Genomic DNA, 16067 nt, shown 5'->3' with positions numbered 1-16067 from the left:
TTTGGTGGTTTATATTTACGCCTGAAAACCCCTTACGTAAACGGCGTATCTTTACTGCGACGGCCGGGCGTACGTTCGTGAATAGGCGTATCTAGCTGATTTACATATTCTAGGCGTAAATCAGCGTACACGCCCCTAGCGGCCAGCGTAAATATGCAGTTAAGATACGATGGCAAAGGAGACTTACGCCGGCCGTATCTTTGCAACATTTAAGCGTATCTCAGTTTGAGCATACGCTTTAAGTTGCAACGGCGCGGATTCGGACTTACAACGGCGTATTTACTGATACGCCCGTCTTAAGTCTACCTGAATCTGGCCCAGAGGCGTTTGAGTTTAGGGTGATACTATTTATTGGCTAACTAGATTTGTAACGCAAGCTCTCCAGGCATGCTGACCAGCGTGCCTTTAAAGTCAGCATTGCAATTTATTTAATAAGTCAATAAATGGTATCATCCTAAACCCAAACTTCTAATATATTAAACCATATAATAAACAAATAATGTTGATGAGATAAATCACAATACTTGCATCCATGTTCTCATTGAAATTTGTTTAATATCTCCTTCAATGTCTTTACAGATGCTGCTCCACATAACTTTTGCAAAGATCCAAGCTACAGGACCTCGGGTCCTAATGGTAAGTCACACTTGAATATTTAAAATAAAAATCAAGAAGGAAACGTGAACACTGCCATTGTTGACCTCTGCTTTCAAGGGTGCTAGTTGCCTGCTATCATCTTGGCCCTCTGGATTCAATATTTTGACTCAAATGCATAGCAAGCATATATAAGGACATCTAGATTTTATGATTTCCATATTTATTCCAAGTCAAGGTTTCTGAAATGACTTGAAGCCAAAGGGTCAATATAACAGGATATCTGAAAGAAGGTCAACAGTGGTAGCCCCCATATTTCTCTTACTATAGGTTTTTGTCAAGGGTGGGTCAACCTGAAATTTACTTTCCAGTCATATACAGAGTCTGGTCTTCTGAGTCACCTATTGACTTTGTGGGCCAGATTCACAAAAGGGATACGACAGCGTATCTGCTGATACGCCGTCATATCCCTGTTTCTATCTATGCAACTGATTCATAGAATCAGTTACGCATAGATATCCCTAAGATCCGACAGGTGTAATAGTTTTACACTGTCGGATCTTAGGATGCAGTACCGCGGCCGCCGCTGGGGGGAGTTCGCGTCATAAACCAGCGTTGGGTATGCAAATTAGCAGTTAGGGCGATCCACGAAACTTTTTCCCGTCGTTACGTCGCCGCAAGTGTTAGTTTGCCGTCGCAAAGATAGGGCACCTTTTACAAAGTGTAAAATTAGTACACCATGTAAAAGTATACCCGCCTTTCCCGCGTCGCTTTTGAATTTTTTTTTAAAAAAAAAATTTTCCCGGCGCAAGTCTTTTTTTCATGTCGCGATTCACAAAACGTTGCCGCGTCGTAATTTGCGCCCGGGCTACGTGAATCTGGCCTTTATACCTGTACTCCATCTCCCAATTATAGGGCCAGATTCACGTAGCCCGGGCGCAGCGTAACTTAACCGATTTAGGTTACACCGCTGCAAATTTTCTGGCTAAGTGCCCAATCCACAAAGCACTTACCTGGAAATTTGCGGCGTTGTATCCTAAATCCGTGCGGCGCAAGGCGGGCCAATTCAAATGGGGCGGGTACCATTTAAATTAGGCGCGCTCCCGCACCGGACGTACTGCGCATGCTCCCGACGCAAATTTCCCGACGTGCTTTGCGCGAAATTACGACGCGCCGACGTTTTGTGAATCGCGACGTGAAAAAAAGACTTGCACCGGGAAAAAAAAAAAATTAAAAAAAAATTCAAAAGCGACGCGGGAAAGACGGGTATACTTTTACATGGTGTACTCATTTTACACTTTGTAAAAGGTGCCCTATCTTTGCGACGGCAAACTAACACTTGCAGCGACGTAACGACGGGAAAAAGTTTCGTGGATCGCCCTAACTGCCAATTTGCATACCCGACGCTGGTTTACGACGCGAACTCCCCCCAGCGGCGGCCGTGTTACTGCATCCTAAGATCCGACAGTGTAAAACTATTACACCTGTCGGATCTTAGGGATATCTATGCGTAACTGATTCTATGAATCAGTCGCATAGATAGAAACAGGGATACGACGGCGTATCAGCAGATACGCCTTTGTATCCCTTTTGTGAATCTGGCCCATAGTTCCCAGGTTTATTTTAACCATCTATGAGGTTTAACGCCACCTGCTACCAATAGGTGTTTTTGAGGAAATTACTATGGTCCACAAGGACCCAGGTCACCCCTACAGTGAAAAGTAGCAGCGGGCCACAGTGAACAGGTTTCACAGGGACTTTTCCTTGTTCTTTTTATTTCTTATGTTTTTCCTCTCTTTGTTCTCTCTGCCTTTTTTACAGTGTACATTCTTCTCCAGTAGTATCTTGAGCATGCCTTAACATTAGGCCTCATGTACACTGCTGCTGATAGATTGACATTTAGGAGCAGTTTGGCATTTTGTTCAACTGCTCCTGAACTCTCCGCTACGTTATCTTATCAGTACAGTACATGTACACAGGGTTGTTTACAGTCGTTTCTAGGCAGTTGAGTTTAGAGGCTTTTTTTGGAAAGCAAAAAAATGAGTTCAGACGTTGAGTTTAGCCACGTTTCGTCTTCAGGCATTTTTAGTTTTTGGATATTTATAATATATATATATATATATATATATATATATATATATATATATATATATATATATTTTTTTTTTTAGAAATGCTTCTAAATGCAAATGCGGCAAAACGTGGCTAAACACGGCATGTAAACGCGGCAAAACTGACGTTTTAAACATGGGTTACTATCTGTCAAGTTAAATCGGTCAGGAGAAGTTGTAAAAACGTAAGAACGAGGTTGTAAAAACATCCCATGTACATTAGGCCTTTCTGTTTGTATGGCCTTTTTGTCCCAGACAGGAAGCTTCTAATACATTTCCTCTCCAACACTAGAGATTTAACTGCTGTCAGGAATGTCTAATATACAATTTTCAACTACTAATTTTTCCCTTAAACCCCAACATTTAACAATCTTATCTATCTTAGAAAGTAAGGCCTACAGCTTACAGGCCTGAAATCATGGGCACTTGAATTTAAACCTGATGCCAGTGTTTCACAGGACAAGTTCTAGCAGCGCCCCTGGGTGTTTATAGTCCCCCTCAGGCATTGTTGTTGTTTCCAGTGTACAGGCCTGGCCTGGGAGCTCATGCAGAGTTCTCAACACTGTTAAAGGGGTTGTAAAGGTAGAATTTTTTTTCCTAAATAGCTTCCTTTACCTTAGTGCAGTCCTCCTTCACTTACCTCATCCTTCGATTTTTCTTTTAAATGTCCTTATTTCTTCTGAGAAATCCTCACTTCCTGTTCTTCTGAGCACAACACGCCACACCAGGGAGAAAGCCTTGCATTACTGTGTGGAGTTACAGACAGAAGAACAGGAAGTGAGGATTTCTCAGAAGAAATAAGGACATTTAAAAGCAAAATCAAAGGATGAGGTAAGTGAAGGAGGACTGCACTAAGGTAACGGAAGCTATTTAGGAAAAGAAAATTGTACCTTTACAACCCCTTTAATTTCCTGAAGAAACATGTAGATGATCTGCACGACCCTCCATCAGCTCTCCAAAATGAAAATACCATATTTTGGGTTTAACAGACCCTTTTAATACTATATATTAACTTAGGGTATGCAAAGTAACCCATATATATACCAATATAGAATATAGTTAACTTGATGGACACTGATGCCTCGTACACACGTACAGGATTACCGACGGGAAAAGTTCAGAGGGAAAAGCCAAGAACCTGCTCGGTTCAGTCTTTCCCCTACACACGGCCGGTTTTCCTGACAGGAAAAAATGTATGCTCCATCACAGTTCTTTCCCATAGGGCAAAAGTCCGGCGGTTTTTGGGCAGTGCCCATTTGCAGCCTCACCTTCTCTTGTGGAGTCACCGAGCCGTCATCTCCGGTCATCCTGTTCATTCGGCGGCAGTCACATACACAGTCCCGCCTCTGCTATCGGCATTGGACCAGCTTCTGTGATTGATAGAACACTGGTCCAATGCCAGTGGCAGAAGCGGGACTGTGTGTCACGTTAGAGCCGAGTAAACAGGAGAGACGGCTCGTGAATTCCGGCGGCGTTCGGCGGCACTCTGCCGCGCTCGTCCCCCTCCTTCCCCTCCGAGCCCAAGGTACACTATCGGCGTATAGCGCGGACCCCTGATTTTCCCCCTATTTTCAGGGGGAAAAAGTGCGCCTTATACGCCGATAAATACGGTATCTTCCATGTAGGGAAAGGCTTATTTACAGTAAAGCCTCATACACACGATCAGGTTTCCCGGCTGACTTTTTACTGCCGGGAAACCCGAGAACCTGCTCGGTTCAATCCTTTCCCTACACACGGCCGGTTTGCCCGATTTCCCGAATTCCGGCCGTGTGTATGCTCCATCACAGTTTTTTCCATAGAAAAACTGCCAAAAAACGCCGAACAAAGGTGAACTGGTTGTCTTTTTTTTTGTCCGGCGGATTTTGGGCAGTTTTCCCATTGGAAAAACTGCGAGGAGCATACACACGGCCGTGATTCCCGGACAAAAGCTCTCCTCACAGTTTTCCCGCCAAAAAAACTGATCGTGTGTACGAGGCTTCACGTGTAAAAACTCATACATTTTGCATTATTAGGAATAGGAATGAATTCAGTACTATAGTCTTATGGGCTACTTACCTAGGGTAACTATTTTCTTGTCTAAATTATTCAGCTCTCCACTGAAAGCAGCATTATGTATCATGTGGATTATTTTGTGTTAATCACAGTCATTAAATTCTGTTTATAACCACACCTCACGCTTGAGATTATCCTGCTGTGCCATCACTCCATGGCAGACCAGAGATTTTATTGCATGTGTACAGCCTTTTTGGCATTCAAGTTGTTGGTGTTTCATCTTTTTTGACTGGCAAGGGCGTGCCGCCGCCCAGATGACTCTAGACACTGCCTGGATGATTAAAAAAGCCAAGATATTAATCCAATTGGGATTCCACCCGAAGGAGAGGACACAGGAGAGATTTTTGTGCAAGGTCTTTGTCAATTAAAATTGAAATACAAAAATAATAATAGCACAGGGCGTGGCATAATTACTATAGGTGTTGGTAGCGCATAAAGATGGTTATTAACTGAGGAAAAAAGCAATGTACACAATCTATTAATCTAGAGTATAAGAGTTTTCCATGATAAATCAGCTCCAATCACTGCTATTAACCAATGAAATCAGTTTAATACGGCTTTCTGCACTTTGTAAATCATCTTATCTTGCACAACCTCATTAAACATCCTTAAAGTATACCTTAAACCTAAACTTTTTATTTTTTAGTAGTGAAAGAGTAGTAGTAAAATATTAAAACCCCTGTCAGGTGTTTATTGATGTGCCTGTCCCTCTGAGGAGACTCACCTTTTGTATTTGTTCTGGTGACCATTTTCGCTGTGATAGAAATGGTGAGAAAATAAAAAAAATTTAATGGATCACTACAACAGGAATAAAGGAGAAACTTTTCAATTGAGGTAACTGCTTTAGAGGGGTTTCTCTCACTCCCTGTTGTGTCTCTGGGTTAGAAAGTGGAAAGACAACTTTACCTTTACACAAACTCAAACTATCCTTTTTCTCTAGGCCCCCTGACAAAATCTCAATAGCCCTCCCGCTCCACAGATCTGTACTTACCCTGATAGAACTGGCACTTCAATCCTATGATGGGTCCATCCACAATCTACCTCCTGTATATTTTTTCATAAAACCTCCCTCATCACATTATTCAGCCCCTATGTACTTTTCCATTATAGAATTGGTGAACAATTGGTGAAGCAAAACTGCCTATTGATGGTATAGGGCACAACGTGTTTCCTGAACTTAATCTTATTCCTCAGGAGTCAAAACAGGGGTGGCAAAACGATTCTAAACCCACAAAAAATACATAAAACAGCAATTGCCTGGTATTATTTTATGTGATGATGCACTTGCATGGCTGTAGTTACTTGGCGCACAACAGTGGGAGAGATGGAACCCACACGCCAGGAAAGCCCCACAAGGGGGTTCATATACTAAAGGCACAGGTGTCAAACACAAGGCCTGTGGGCAGAATCCGGCCCTCCAGGCCATTTCATGTGGCCCTCGCACCTCTCCTGCAGCTGCAGGAGAGCTCCAGTCCTCCTCCAGACCCCTACTTTCTGCTTTCAAGCAATGCATCCAGCTTCTTCCCAGCAGCAGCATAAGAAAAGGGGGTGCACTGTGATGTTAGGGAAGGTAGGGGACTCAACTTCTGATGGTGGGGTGGCTCTTGACATCTAATGTAAAGGGGAGGGGATTTGCTGGACATCTAATCTTACAGATACAACCGGCCATTTTGAAGACAATCATAATGCTGATGCGGCCCACGATGAAATTGAGTTTGACACCCCTGTACTAAGGGATAAAGCCACCTCAGACAACACACCACACAGAGACATCTGCAAACTAAGACCCCTTTCACACTGGAGCGGTTTGCAGGCGCTATTGCGCTAAAAATAGCGCCTGTAAACCGATCCTAAACAGCCGCTGCTGTGTCTCCAGTGTGAAAGCCCCGAGGGCTTTCACACTGGATCGGTGCGCTAGCAAGACGGTAAAAAAAGTCATGCTAGCCGCATCTTTGGAGTGATGAAGGAGCGGTGTGTATACCGCTCCCGCCCATTGAAATCAATGGGACACCGCGGCTATACCGCCAGCAATGCGCCTCTGCAGAGGTGCTTTGTGGCGGTTTTTAACCCTTTCTCGGCCAGTAGCGGGGGGGGAACAAGCTAGCAGCCGAATAGCGCAGCAAAATTGGCGGTAAAACGCCGCTAAAAACGGCGGTGCTGCCCCTCGGGTTTTCACACTGAAATTAATAGAGCAGCTGTTTGAGGGTGGATTTCAGGATTTTTTTTTAACGCTATAGAGCCTGCAAAACATCCTCAGTGTGAAAGGGGTCTTAATGTGACTATTATCATTTCTTTACTATTATTTTGAATTATGATCTATATAGTGCAGAGAAAAGCGTCTTTTCAACGTTCCAGAGTGGGTTAGAAGAACCGTCTGCTAGCTTTCTGTTACTGCCATTGCACATATTAGGGAGATTTCCTTTCACTTCCTGTCAGGTCACTGGGATAGAAAGTAGGGGGACTTATATCATCACTGAGAAGATTCACCTTCATTTCCTGTCTTGTTAATGATTGTGGCTAGGACAGTAAGCTTAGGAATATTTCACTAAAGCGGCAGCCTAGTACACACCATTTGTTTTTATTTTTTAAACTGACAGCTCCGGTTGGAGTCGATGTACTAACAATCTGATGTTAGTACAGTGATCTTCCCCGCTGAACTATTGTGTACTGACCCCCCCCCCCCCCCACCAGAGCACCCCGGTCATCTGATCGGGAGCCAGTTGCCTGCTGTTTTTCCTGCATGCTCATCTGTTGTCCGGCTCCTGTCGGATCGGCTGCCATGCACACGGGCCAAATGTGGACCAGTTTTTATTGGACCGGTTTTATTGGACCGGCCGATGTCGCCCGCCATTTGGCCCACATGTACTAGGCTAAAGGGAGACACAGGCAACAGTAAATTAGTAGCAAAACTTTAAAATGTTTTTTTCCCCTTAACTTATATTATTCTGATGTTTAGATAGAGTATTCTATATTTATTGTTATTGTCTTCCACTCCTCTAGATGCCAATTCTCTGCTCCCAGTATGCGATGGGTCTCCAGGATTTATTCGGGTTTCAAGTGGATCCAGCAGTAAGTATCCATCTTAATCTATGGTTATTCTTTTGTCTTCAGGGACAAAAAAAGATTTTTAGCCCTTTTCTGTTTCTTTTGAAGTTCCTGCTTTGTAATTCTACACAGTAGCTGTGTTTTAGCGTTCCTCCATTTTTGTATTTGGTATTTTATTGATTTTACATATTTCACCTATCAAATAATATTGCAAGCAGATAATACTGCATATAAAGATGCTCTGCTAATCCAGTTCAAATGAGATGTGGAAATTACGAACTAAAGGATTCATCTATTTTATAGGATTAATTAAAGGGGGGACATGATGACTTTGTATAAATTCATAAATGCTCCATTTATAATAAACTTGGTGCAAAGTTGTTTCACTTTAAGGTCATTGCAAAGGACAAGAGGGCAGTGTTTGCACCTGGAGGAAAGACACTTACCGTATTTATCGGCGTATAACGCGTGACGGCGTATAACGCGCACCCCAATTTCAGAGGGAAGTTTCAGGAAAAAAACATTATTTTAAATTTTGTGGTCAGTGTCCATAAATGCAGCCTATGTTCCCCATATCCAGCCTAAATTCAGCCTATGTGCCCAGCTCTAGCCTAAATGCAGCCTATGTGCCCAGCTCCAGCCTAAATGCAGCCTATGTGCCCAGCTCCAGTCTATGTGCCCCTAAGTTTTATTTGCCTAGATGCAGCCTATGTGCCCATTTGCAGCCTCACCTTCTCTCGTGGAGTCACCGAGTCGTCATCTCCGGTCATCCTGTTTATTCGGCGGCAGTCACATACACAGTCCCGCCTCCGCTATCGGCATTAGACCAGCTCCTGTGATTGATAGAACACTGGCCCAATGCCAGTGGCAGAAGCGGGACTGTGTGTGTGACGTTAGAGCCGAGTAAACAGGAGAGACAGCTCGTGAATTCCAGGGGCGTTCGGCGGCACTCTGCCGCGCTCGTCCCCCTCCTTCCCCTCCGAGCCCAAGGTACACTATCGGCGTATAGCGCGGACCCCTGATTTTCCCCCTATTTTCAGGGGGAAAAAGTGCGCCTTATACGCCGATAAATACGGTATCTTCCATGTAGGGAAAGGCTTATTTACAGTAAAGCCTCATACACACGATCAGGTTTCCCGGCTGACTTTTTACTGCCGGGAAACCGAGAACCTGCTCGGTTCAATCCATCCCCGGACCCCTACACACGGCTGGTTTTCCCGATTTCCCGAATTCCGGCCGTGTGTATGCTCCATCACAGTTTTTCCCATAGGAAAACTGCCAAAAAACGCCGAACAAAGGTGAACTGGTTGTCTTTTTTTTGTCCGGCGGATTTTGGGCAGTTTTCCCATCGGAAAAACTGCGAGGAGCATAAACACGGCCGAGATTCCCAGCCAAAAGCTCACAGTTTTCCCGTTGGGAACACGGATCGTGTGTATGAGGCTTAAGAACTGTGTAAATGTAGAATAGACTTCCTCAAGTGTCTGGTCTGCCCAAGTAAATAGATTTCTTCATAAAAGTGCTGGATGAGTTTCTAAATTCACAAAGAATTGTATTCATTTATTAAAACACGACTAAAGACATCTGTATGACAGTCTGAGCAAGTCCCAAATCCAGTTACGATGTAATGCATCAGTCTCAAAAAAGAAAAGAAAAAACATCCTTTGCCTTCCTTCTGCGACGGAGTCAAATCCTCCTTCATTTGTGTCTCACACACTCCCCTTCCCAGACACTGCTAATCCATGGAGTATCAGTTGCCTTTGGGGATCAGGAGGGATTTTTTTTAAGGCTTCTTTCACACGAGGCGGACTCCGTCGCTACAGAGTCCGCCAGCTCCCGCCAGCTCAGTAGGAGATTTCTCTGCTGATCTCCGCTGAGCCGGCGGATGACAAGTCCGTCACTGCTCACTGAGCGGGGAGGGGCTTGTGCAGCGCCGCTGTCTCCTATGGAGAGGTCTGATAAAAACGGACAGCATGTCCGTTTTCATCAGATCTCATCCGATCCGATCCGCCATGCATGGATGGGGACGTACTGCCATACGTTGGATTTTGGCAAATTGGATCGAGTCGGATGTCAGCGGACATGTCTTCGCTGACATCCGATACTCCATAAGATTGTATGCCGACAAAACTGACAGGCGGACCTGAACGGTCCGACCGTGTGAAAAGGGCCTTACTGTTGCAATAAATTGGACCATGCTTTAGTGTTTTTCGCCTTCCTCTGGATCAACCAAAGGTTTTTTTAATTTATTTAATTTGTCCTTTGGTTAAACTTAAGTTGAATGCTTATTTTTTTTAGCCCGATTAACTATATATTACCCACTGACTAATATATGAAAAAGACAGGCTACGAATTTGTAGCAAATAGACGCGCACAAAAAATGATAAAAAATGTGTCAAACCGTAAACTCTGGAATATAATACAATACTAAAAATAATATAAAAATAAAAATTATCATCTGCAACTTTCTTTTTTGTCTTGTAGTTGATATTTAAATCCGAGAAATGAAATGCACTAATACTCCTCGCTTTCATAGATTTACTTCTGCTAAGCAGTTGCATAGTATGGTCCAGTAGGCACCACTGTTTTACCACATAGCCCTTAGTAATCAAACAGATCTGGTCAGATCCCCCACCAAACTACAAGTCTGTGTGTGGACTTTTGAGATGTAGGGGTGTGGGCAGGATGTACATTGCCAATAAGAGAAAAGGGAATGTTAAGGCATTTCCAGACAATAATGAGTTAAATATCATAACAAGCCCAGTGCAATACTATAAAGAGAGAAAAGGTTGTGAGACTGTATTTAGGCTTTAAAGTGGATGTAAACCCAAAAAATTTTATTTATTTTTTTGATGTCACAATGTACAGTATAAGAGTTCCTATCATCTGTGCCCAGTCTTGCCACAAAGAGTTAATCCAGCTCTGAGCAATCCTCTTTCCTTTTTTTCAGTGAGATAAACGGACAAACAGGAGAAAACTTTTGTCCGTTCTTCACCCTTGCTGTGAATGACAGGTTATTTACATATCTCATGCACTAGCCTGAGACAGTCATTATTTTTTAATTCCAACCCCCACTCCTTTTCTGAAGTCATGTGGTTACTTTTCTGGATTTTGACTGAATGTTAGTGATCATAGCAGAATTTAGTATAAGAAATACACAGGAGAAAATGCATGTTGACAAGGGGAGTGTAGAGGTGGGCGGGGAGTCTAGTGACATCACAACTCTACCCACCAAGCACCAGACAACAGATCCACCCACAGAATCTGCAGTTTTTCAGTTCTTATAACAGACAGAGGGGAGACATTGGACAGGTAAGGATACATGCAGGAGGCATCTATATCCTTATCGATTAGCACTATGGCAGTAGTTTAGAAAGGATGAGAGGGGGTTTACATCCACTTCAAGCTTACAATTGTTAAATTAATTATTTTCAGCTCCCAGGATTTAATTGCACATAGGCATATAAGAGGAAATTATCACAACTGGAACAGACAGAATCTGGAGAAGCTGTGCATGGCAGCCAATCAGCTTCTTAATTCAGTTTGTTCAGTTAAGCTTTGAAAATGAAAGAGCGAAGCTGATTGGTTGCTATGCACACCTGCTGCAGATTCTGGCTTCTCCAATCTTTTAAATTCCCCTATTAAGAGTTTAAATGGGCTGAGTGTGTTGCTTTTGTTGGTATTCTCACTCTTCATCTTGAATATTGCAGGTCAGTCTGGATCTATGAGCGGAGGAGGCAGCTCCAGCTTTCAAAGTGGCAGCATGTCAAGTGGTGGAGGCTCTAGTAGCTCTGGAGGAGGAGGAGGCGGAGGAGGCGGAGGAGGCGGAGGAGGAGGAGGAGGCGGAGGAGGCGGAGGCGGCTACAGCATATCTGGAGGAAGCTCTGGAGTTGGAAGTTCAAGTATCCAGAACATATTTTCTTCTTCTGGAGGAGGAGGAGGAGGAGGAGGAGTAGGAGTAGGAGGAGGAGGCTACAGCATATCTGGAGGGAGCTCTGGAGTTGGAGGCTCAAATAGCCAGAACATTTTTTCTTCTTCTGGAGGAGGAGGAGGAGGAGGAGGAGGAGGCGGCGGAGGCGGTGGCGGTGGCGGTGGCTCTTTTGGCCAGTCCAGCATGTCCGGAGGAGCAGGGGGTAGTTCATTTTCTGGAGGTGGAAGCTCAGGTAGCTTATCTTCATTCCATGCAGCTGGAGGAAGCTCTCAGCACACCAGTGTCATCCTTGCAGGAAATGTCAACCCTCCTCCAAGACCAGGCAGTGGTGGAGTGGTCATAGGTTCATTCGGTCAAAACAGTATGTCATCTGGTGGAAGTGGAGGACTAATTTCAGGAGGAGGTGGCTCATCTGCGCAAGATCAAGTCATCCTTGGAACGATAAAATTTGTCCCAATGCAAGGAGGAGCAGTTGGTGGAGTAGGAAGCGGAGGTTCATTTGGTCATGGCGGTTCGGTTTCTGGTTCTTCAGGTGGAGGAGCTTTTTCAGGCTCATCCATGGGAAGTGGCAGCAATCTCCATTCATCGGGTGGAATGGGAAGCTCATTTCATGGATCTTCCGGTGGATCATCAAGCTCTTTTCATGGCTCGTCAAGTGGATCTTCAGTTATAGGCGCAGGTTCATTTCAAGGATCATCCGGTTTAGGCACGGGTCATTTTGGTGGAGGTGGAGGTGGAGGAGGAGGTGGAGGAGGAGGTGGAGGAGGAGGTGGAGGTGGAGCTGGAGGTGGAGGTGGAGCTGGAGGTGGAGGCGGCTTTCAACAAATTAGCAGTGGAGGATCCAGTGGTGGCGGTGGCGGTATAATAAATCCACCTAGACTGCCAGGTAAAGTATAACAGTTTATTGATTATATTACGTTTATCATTTAATACACACAATTTATTTATTATTCAGTTTGTATAAAGAATAACAATGAACCACCACCAGTGAACTGTATATAATTTGAAAAGTTAGACAATGTTGGTTCATCTTTTCTTTATATTTTTTTGTAAATTACACCATATGTTACAGGCAGAGTTATGGTTTGTGTTAGTGTTTTCAGAGAGGTTTAGTGTTACAGATGGGGTTACAACAAGCAGAGCTGGTTACAGGGAGGGTGGGTTAATGTGCAGGTTAACCACTTGACCTCTGGAAGATATTGGGATATTTTAATTTTTTTGTTTTACTAGTAATAGCTGCGATCAGTGACTTGTAGCGGGACTGTGATATTCCGGTGGACATTCTGACACTTTTTTGGGCACCAGTAACATTAATATAGTGATCAGTGCTATAGAATATGCGCTGTCACTGTACTAATGACACTGGCTGGGAAGGTGCTAACATCAGGAGCGATAAAAGGGTTAACTGTGTGCCTAATTCGTTTTTTTTACTATACTGTGTGAGGTGCTTTTACTAGGGGAAGAGATGGAATTGAATTCCTGCTTTGCAGGGACGGACACAAACTCCATCCCTTCCCTCCTGTCAGAAAGGTGGTCTGCCCTATTTACATAGGCAGATCACAGTTCTGTCTCTCTGATGATCGGCGGGTGCCGGACGACATTAGGGAAACCATGCACCTGCTGAACAGCTTCCGCTGTGTGTAATCACAGCGGAAGTGAGCCGCTGGTGGCCTCTACCCGGAAGTGTTGGATTGTGTATATATACGTGATCCGGTGCACGGGTGCTGCCCTGTAGCAGAAAAGCAGATAGGGCGAACATTAAATGGTTAATGTGAGATCAAACATTTGTGTTATTGTTTCAGGGAGGGTTAGAGTTATAATTGAGACTTCTGGGTTTGTCTGAAAGGTGGGGTTACACTGAGGTTTAGCATTAGGGTAAAAGGCAGGGTTAGGGTTAGGTGTAGTAGAGTTACAAGTGGGGTTAGTGTTGGGAATACAGGGAAGGTTAGTGTTAGGACTAATGCCAAAAATCGGAATCAGAATAAGGTGAAAACACCTTAGACTGTTAAAATGAATTTATGTGAAATATTATACCTGCCAAAAGATTAACATTTCTGTTCATCCAGCCTTGTGATTTGAACAGGGCCCTCCCCCGACACATGGCCAGCAACGTGTTTTCATTATTTCCTGGTTCCGTTATAAAGCTTCCCCCGTCAGCTGACCACATTATATGATATAAATCATTGTCCAAGCAATGAGTAGCCCATGGCTACATCTCTTTCTCAGCGTTATGTAAATAGCATCTACCCCAGTTGCTAATACCTCATCCTCCCTAAGTTATTGTTCAAGCTTCAAGGGACTCTGGTCAGAACATTCACTAATGCCTCGTACACATGATCAGTTTTCCCATTGGGAAAACTGCCATGACAGCTTTTGGCCGGGAAAACTGGCCTTGTGTATGCTCCATGGCAGTTTTCTTGACAGGAGAACCGCCGGGAATCCTGTCAGGAAAAATGAGAACATGTTCTCTTTTTTCCTGCCAGGATTCCCGGTGGTCTTTTTCCCCGACAGTTTCCCTATAGGAAACACTGTGGTGGAGCAAACACATGGCCGGGATTCCCGTCCAAAGCTCTCACCGCAGTTTTCCCGACGGGAAAACCGCTGGTGTGTACAGGGGGAGTGTTACCGAGCAGGTTCTCGGTTTTCCCCCTCTGATTCCTTGTGGACTTTTTACCGCCGGGAATACTGGTCGTGTGTACAGGGCTTGAGGATTCTCTCCCTACTCCCACGTGACAGCACTACGGCATGGTGATTAGCTTGGTTTAGATGTCCTGCATGGGCAACACACAGTTTTTGTCTGGGACAGTATGATGGCAGGGCAATACACTTGTGGCAATACACTTTTCTATCATGGTTCCCCAATCAAGGGTAGATTCCTATTAAAAATGACAGGTCCTGAATAGGGATGAGCTTCGTATTCGAGTCGAACTCATGTTCGACTCGAACATCGTATGTTCGATCGTTCATCGAAATACGAACAAAACGGGTAGTTCGCGCCAAATTCAAGTTACGTTTCACAGACCATAATTCACTGCGGCATCGCTGGCTGATGATTGGCCAAGCATGCACTATGACCCGCATGCTTGGCCAATCACAGCTTGCAAAAAAACGGAGAGCCATAATTGGCCAAAGCCAGGGTGGCTTTGGCCAATTATGGCTCAGGGGGTTTAGTACACGCCCCACACTATAAAAGGCCGCCTGCAAGTCGGCCTTGTGTAGTGTGTTGTGGTGGTTAAGAGAGGACAAAGAAAACAAATGTAGCCACTACATCTACGGACTGGTATTGTTATTATTACAAGTACTTATATAGCACTGTCAATTTACACATATATATTGTACATTCACATCAGTCCCTGATCAATATAAAGGTCCCTAACTCACATACATACACATACTAGAGCCAATTTAGACATAAGCCAGTTAACCTACCAGCATGTTTTTGGAGTGTGGAAGGGAAACCAACGTACCCAGAGGAAACACATGCAGACTCTAGGTAGTGCCATGGTTGGGATACGAAGCTACGACCCCAGTGCTGCTAGGTGGAAGTGCTAACCACCTCGTCAATGTGCTGCCCATGTATAACCCTGCAGCTGTTAAGCTGCAATATATTATTTTATTGTTCTTGGATTTAGAAACACTAATACCTAATTGGTCCAGTTGTACCAAGAGATGTTCAGATGTCACCCTAATTGTTCACCAGCTTTTTATTCTAATGTCTTGTCTGACCTTGTTTGTCTATAGGAGGACTAAACCCAAATGATATTCCCGTTTCTAAAGGCTGCAAGAAGTTTGGAGGGGGTGGATGTGAGTACTATTTTTGCAATTTGTTATCTGTTTCAGTACGCTAAAGAATAGTTTCAGCTTTGCAGAACCCAAAACTCCAAGGTGATAGATATGCATAGCGTGATTTGTATTGAGTTACTAAAAAGTTCCATCAACTCACACTTTTTTTTTTCCAATAAAATTTTTATTAAATATTTTTTTCCAACAAAGACTTAACATACACAATCTTACATTTATAATTTGACATACATATACCAACACATACATACATGGTCTCCTGATAAACCTTATGTAAGTAACTCTCTGGTGGCCCTTATTTTTCAAACCTGAAGACAAGGTACTTCATCTTCTCCCGCTCCTTGGCCCTCTCTGGGGTACGTACTAATAAAATCTATATAGGTAGAAAGGGTGGGAGGGTGGGAGGAAGGGTAATGGAGAAGGGAGAGAGAGAAGGGAGAGAGAGATAGAAGGAGGAGAAGAAAAAAAAAAAGGGGGACACACCTCATCCCCTTCCTAACTGTGACTATATCATCTTTTTAATCGAACCCACCCAA

The 16067-nt window shown here is 44.0% G+C and overlaps 1 protein-coding gene across 1 annotated transcript in view; it reads left to right on the top strand.

Annotated features, from left to right (window-relative positions):
* The window catches only part of LOC120913470 (glycine-rich cell wall structural protein-like), a 29677-nt gene that overhangs the window by 3915 nt on the left and 9695 nt on the right, over positions 1-16067 (top strand). The window contains exons 2-5 of the mRNA XM_040323428.1: positions 580-636; positions 7758-7826; positions 11510-12616; positions 15472-15534. Of these exons, the coding sequence (XP_040179362.1) occupies positions 580-636; positions 7758-7826; positions 11510-12616; positions 15472-15534 (1296 nt within the window). The remainder of the gene's footprint in view (positions 1-579; positions 637-7757; positions 7827-11509; positions 12617-15471; positions 15535-16067) is intronic.

Source organism: Rana temporaria, chromosome 9, assembly GCF_905171775.1.
Source record: "Rana temporaria chromosome 9, aRanTem1.1, whole genome shotgun sequence".
In the NCBI taxonomy this organism is placed as follows: domain Eukaryota; kingdom Metazoa; phylum Chordata; class Amphibia; order Anura; family Ranidae; genus Rana; species Rana temporaria.
This window is presented reverse-complemented; position numbering and strand designations above follow the sequence as displayed.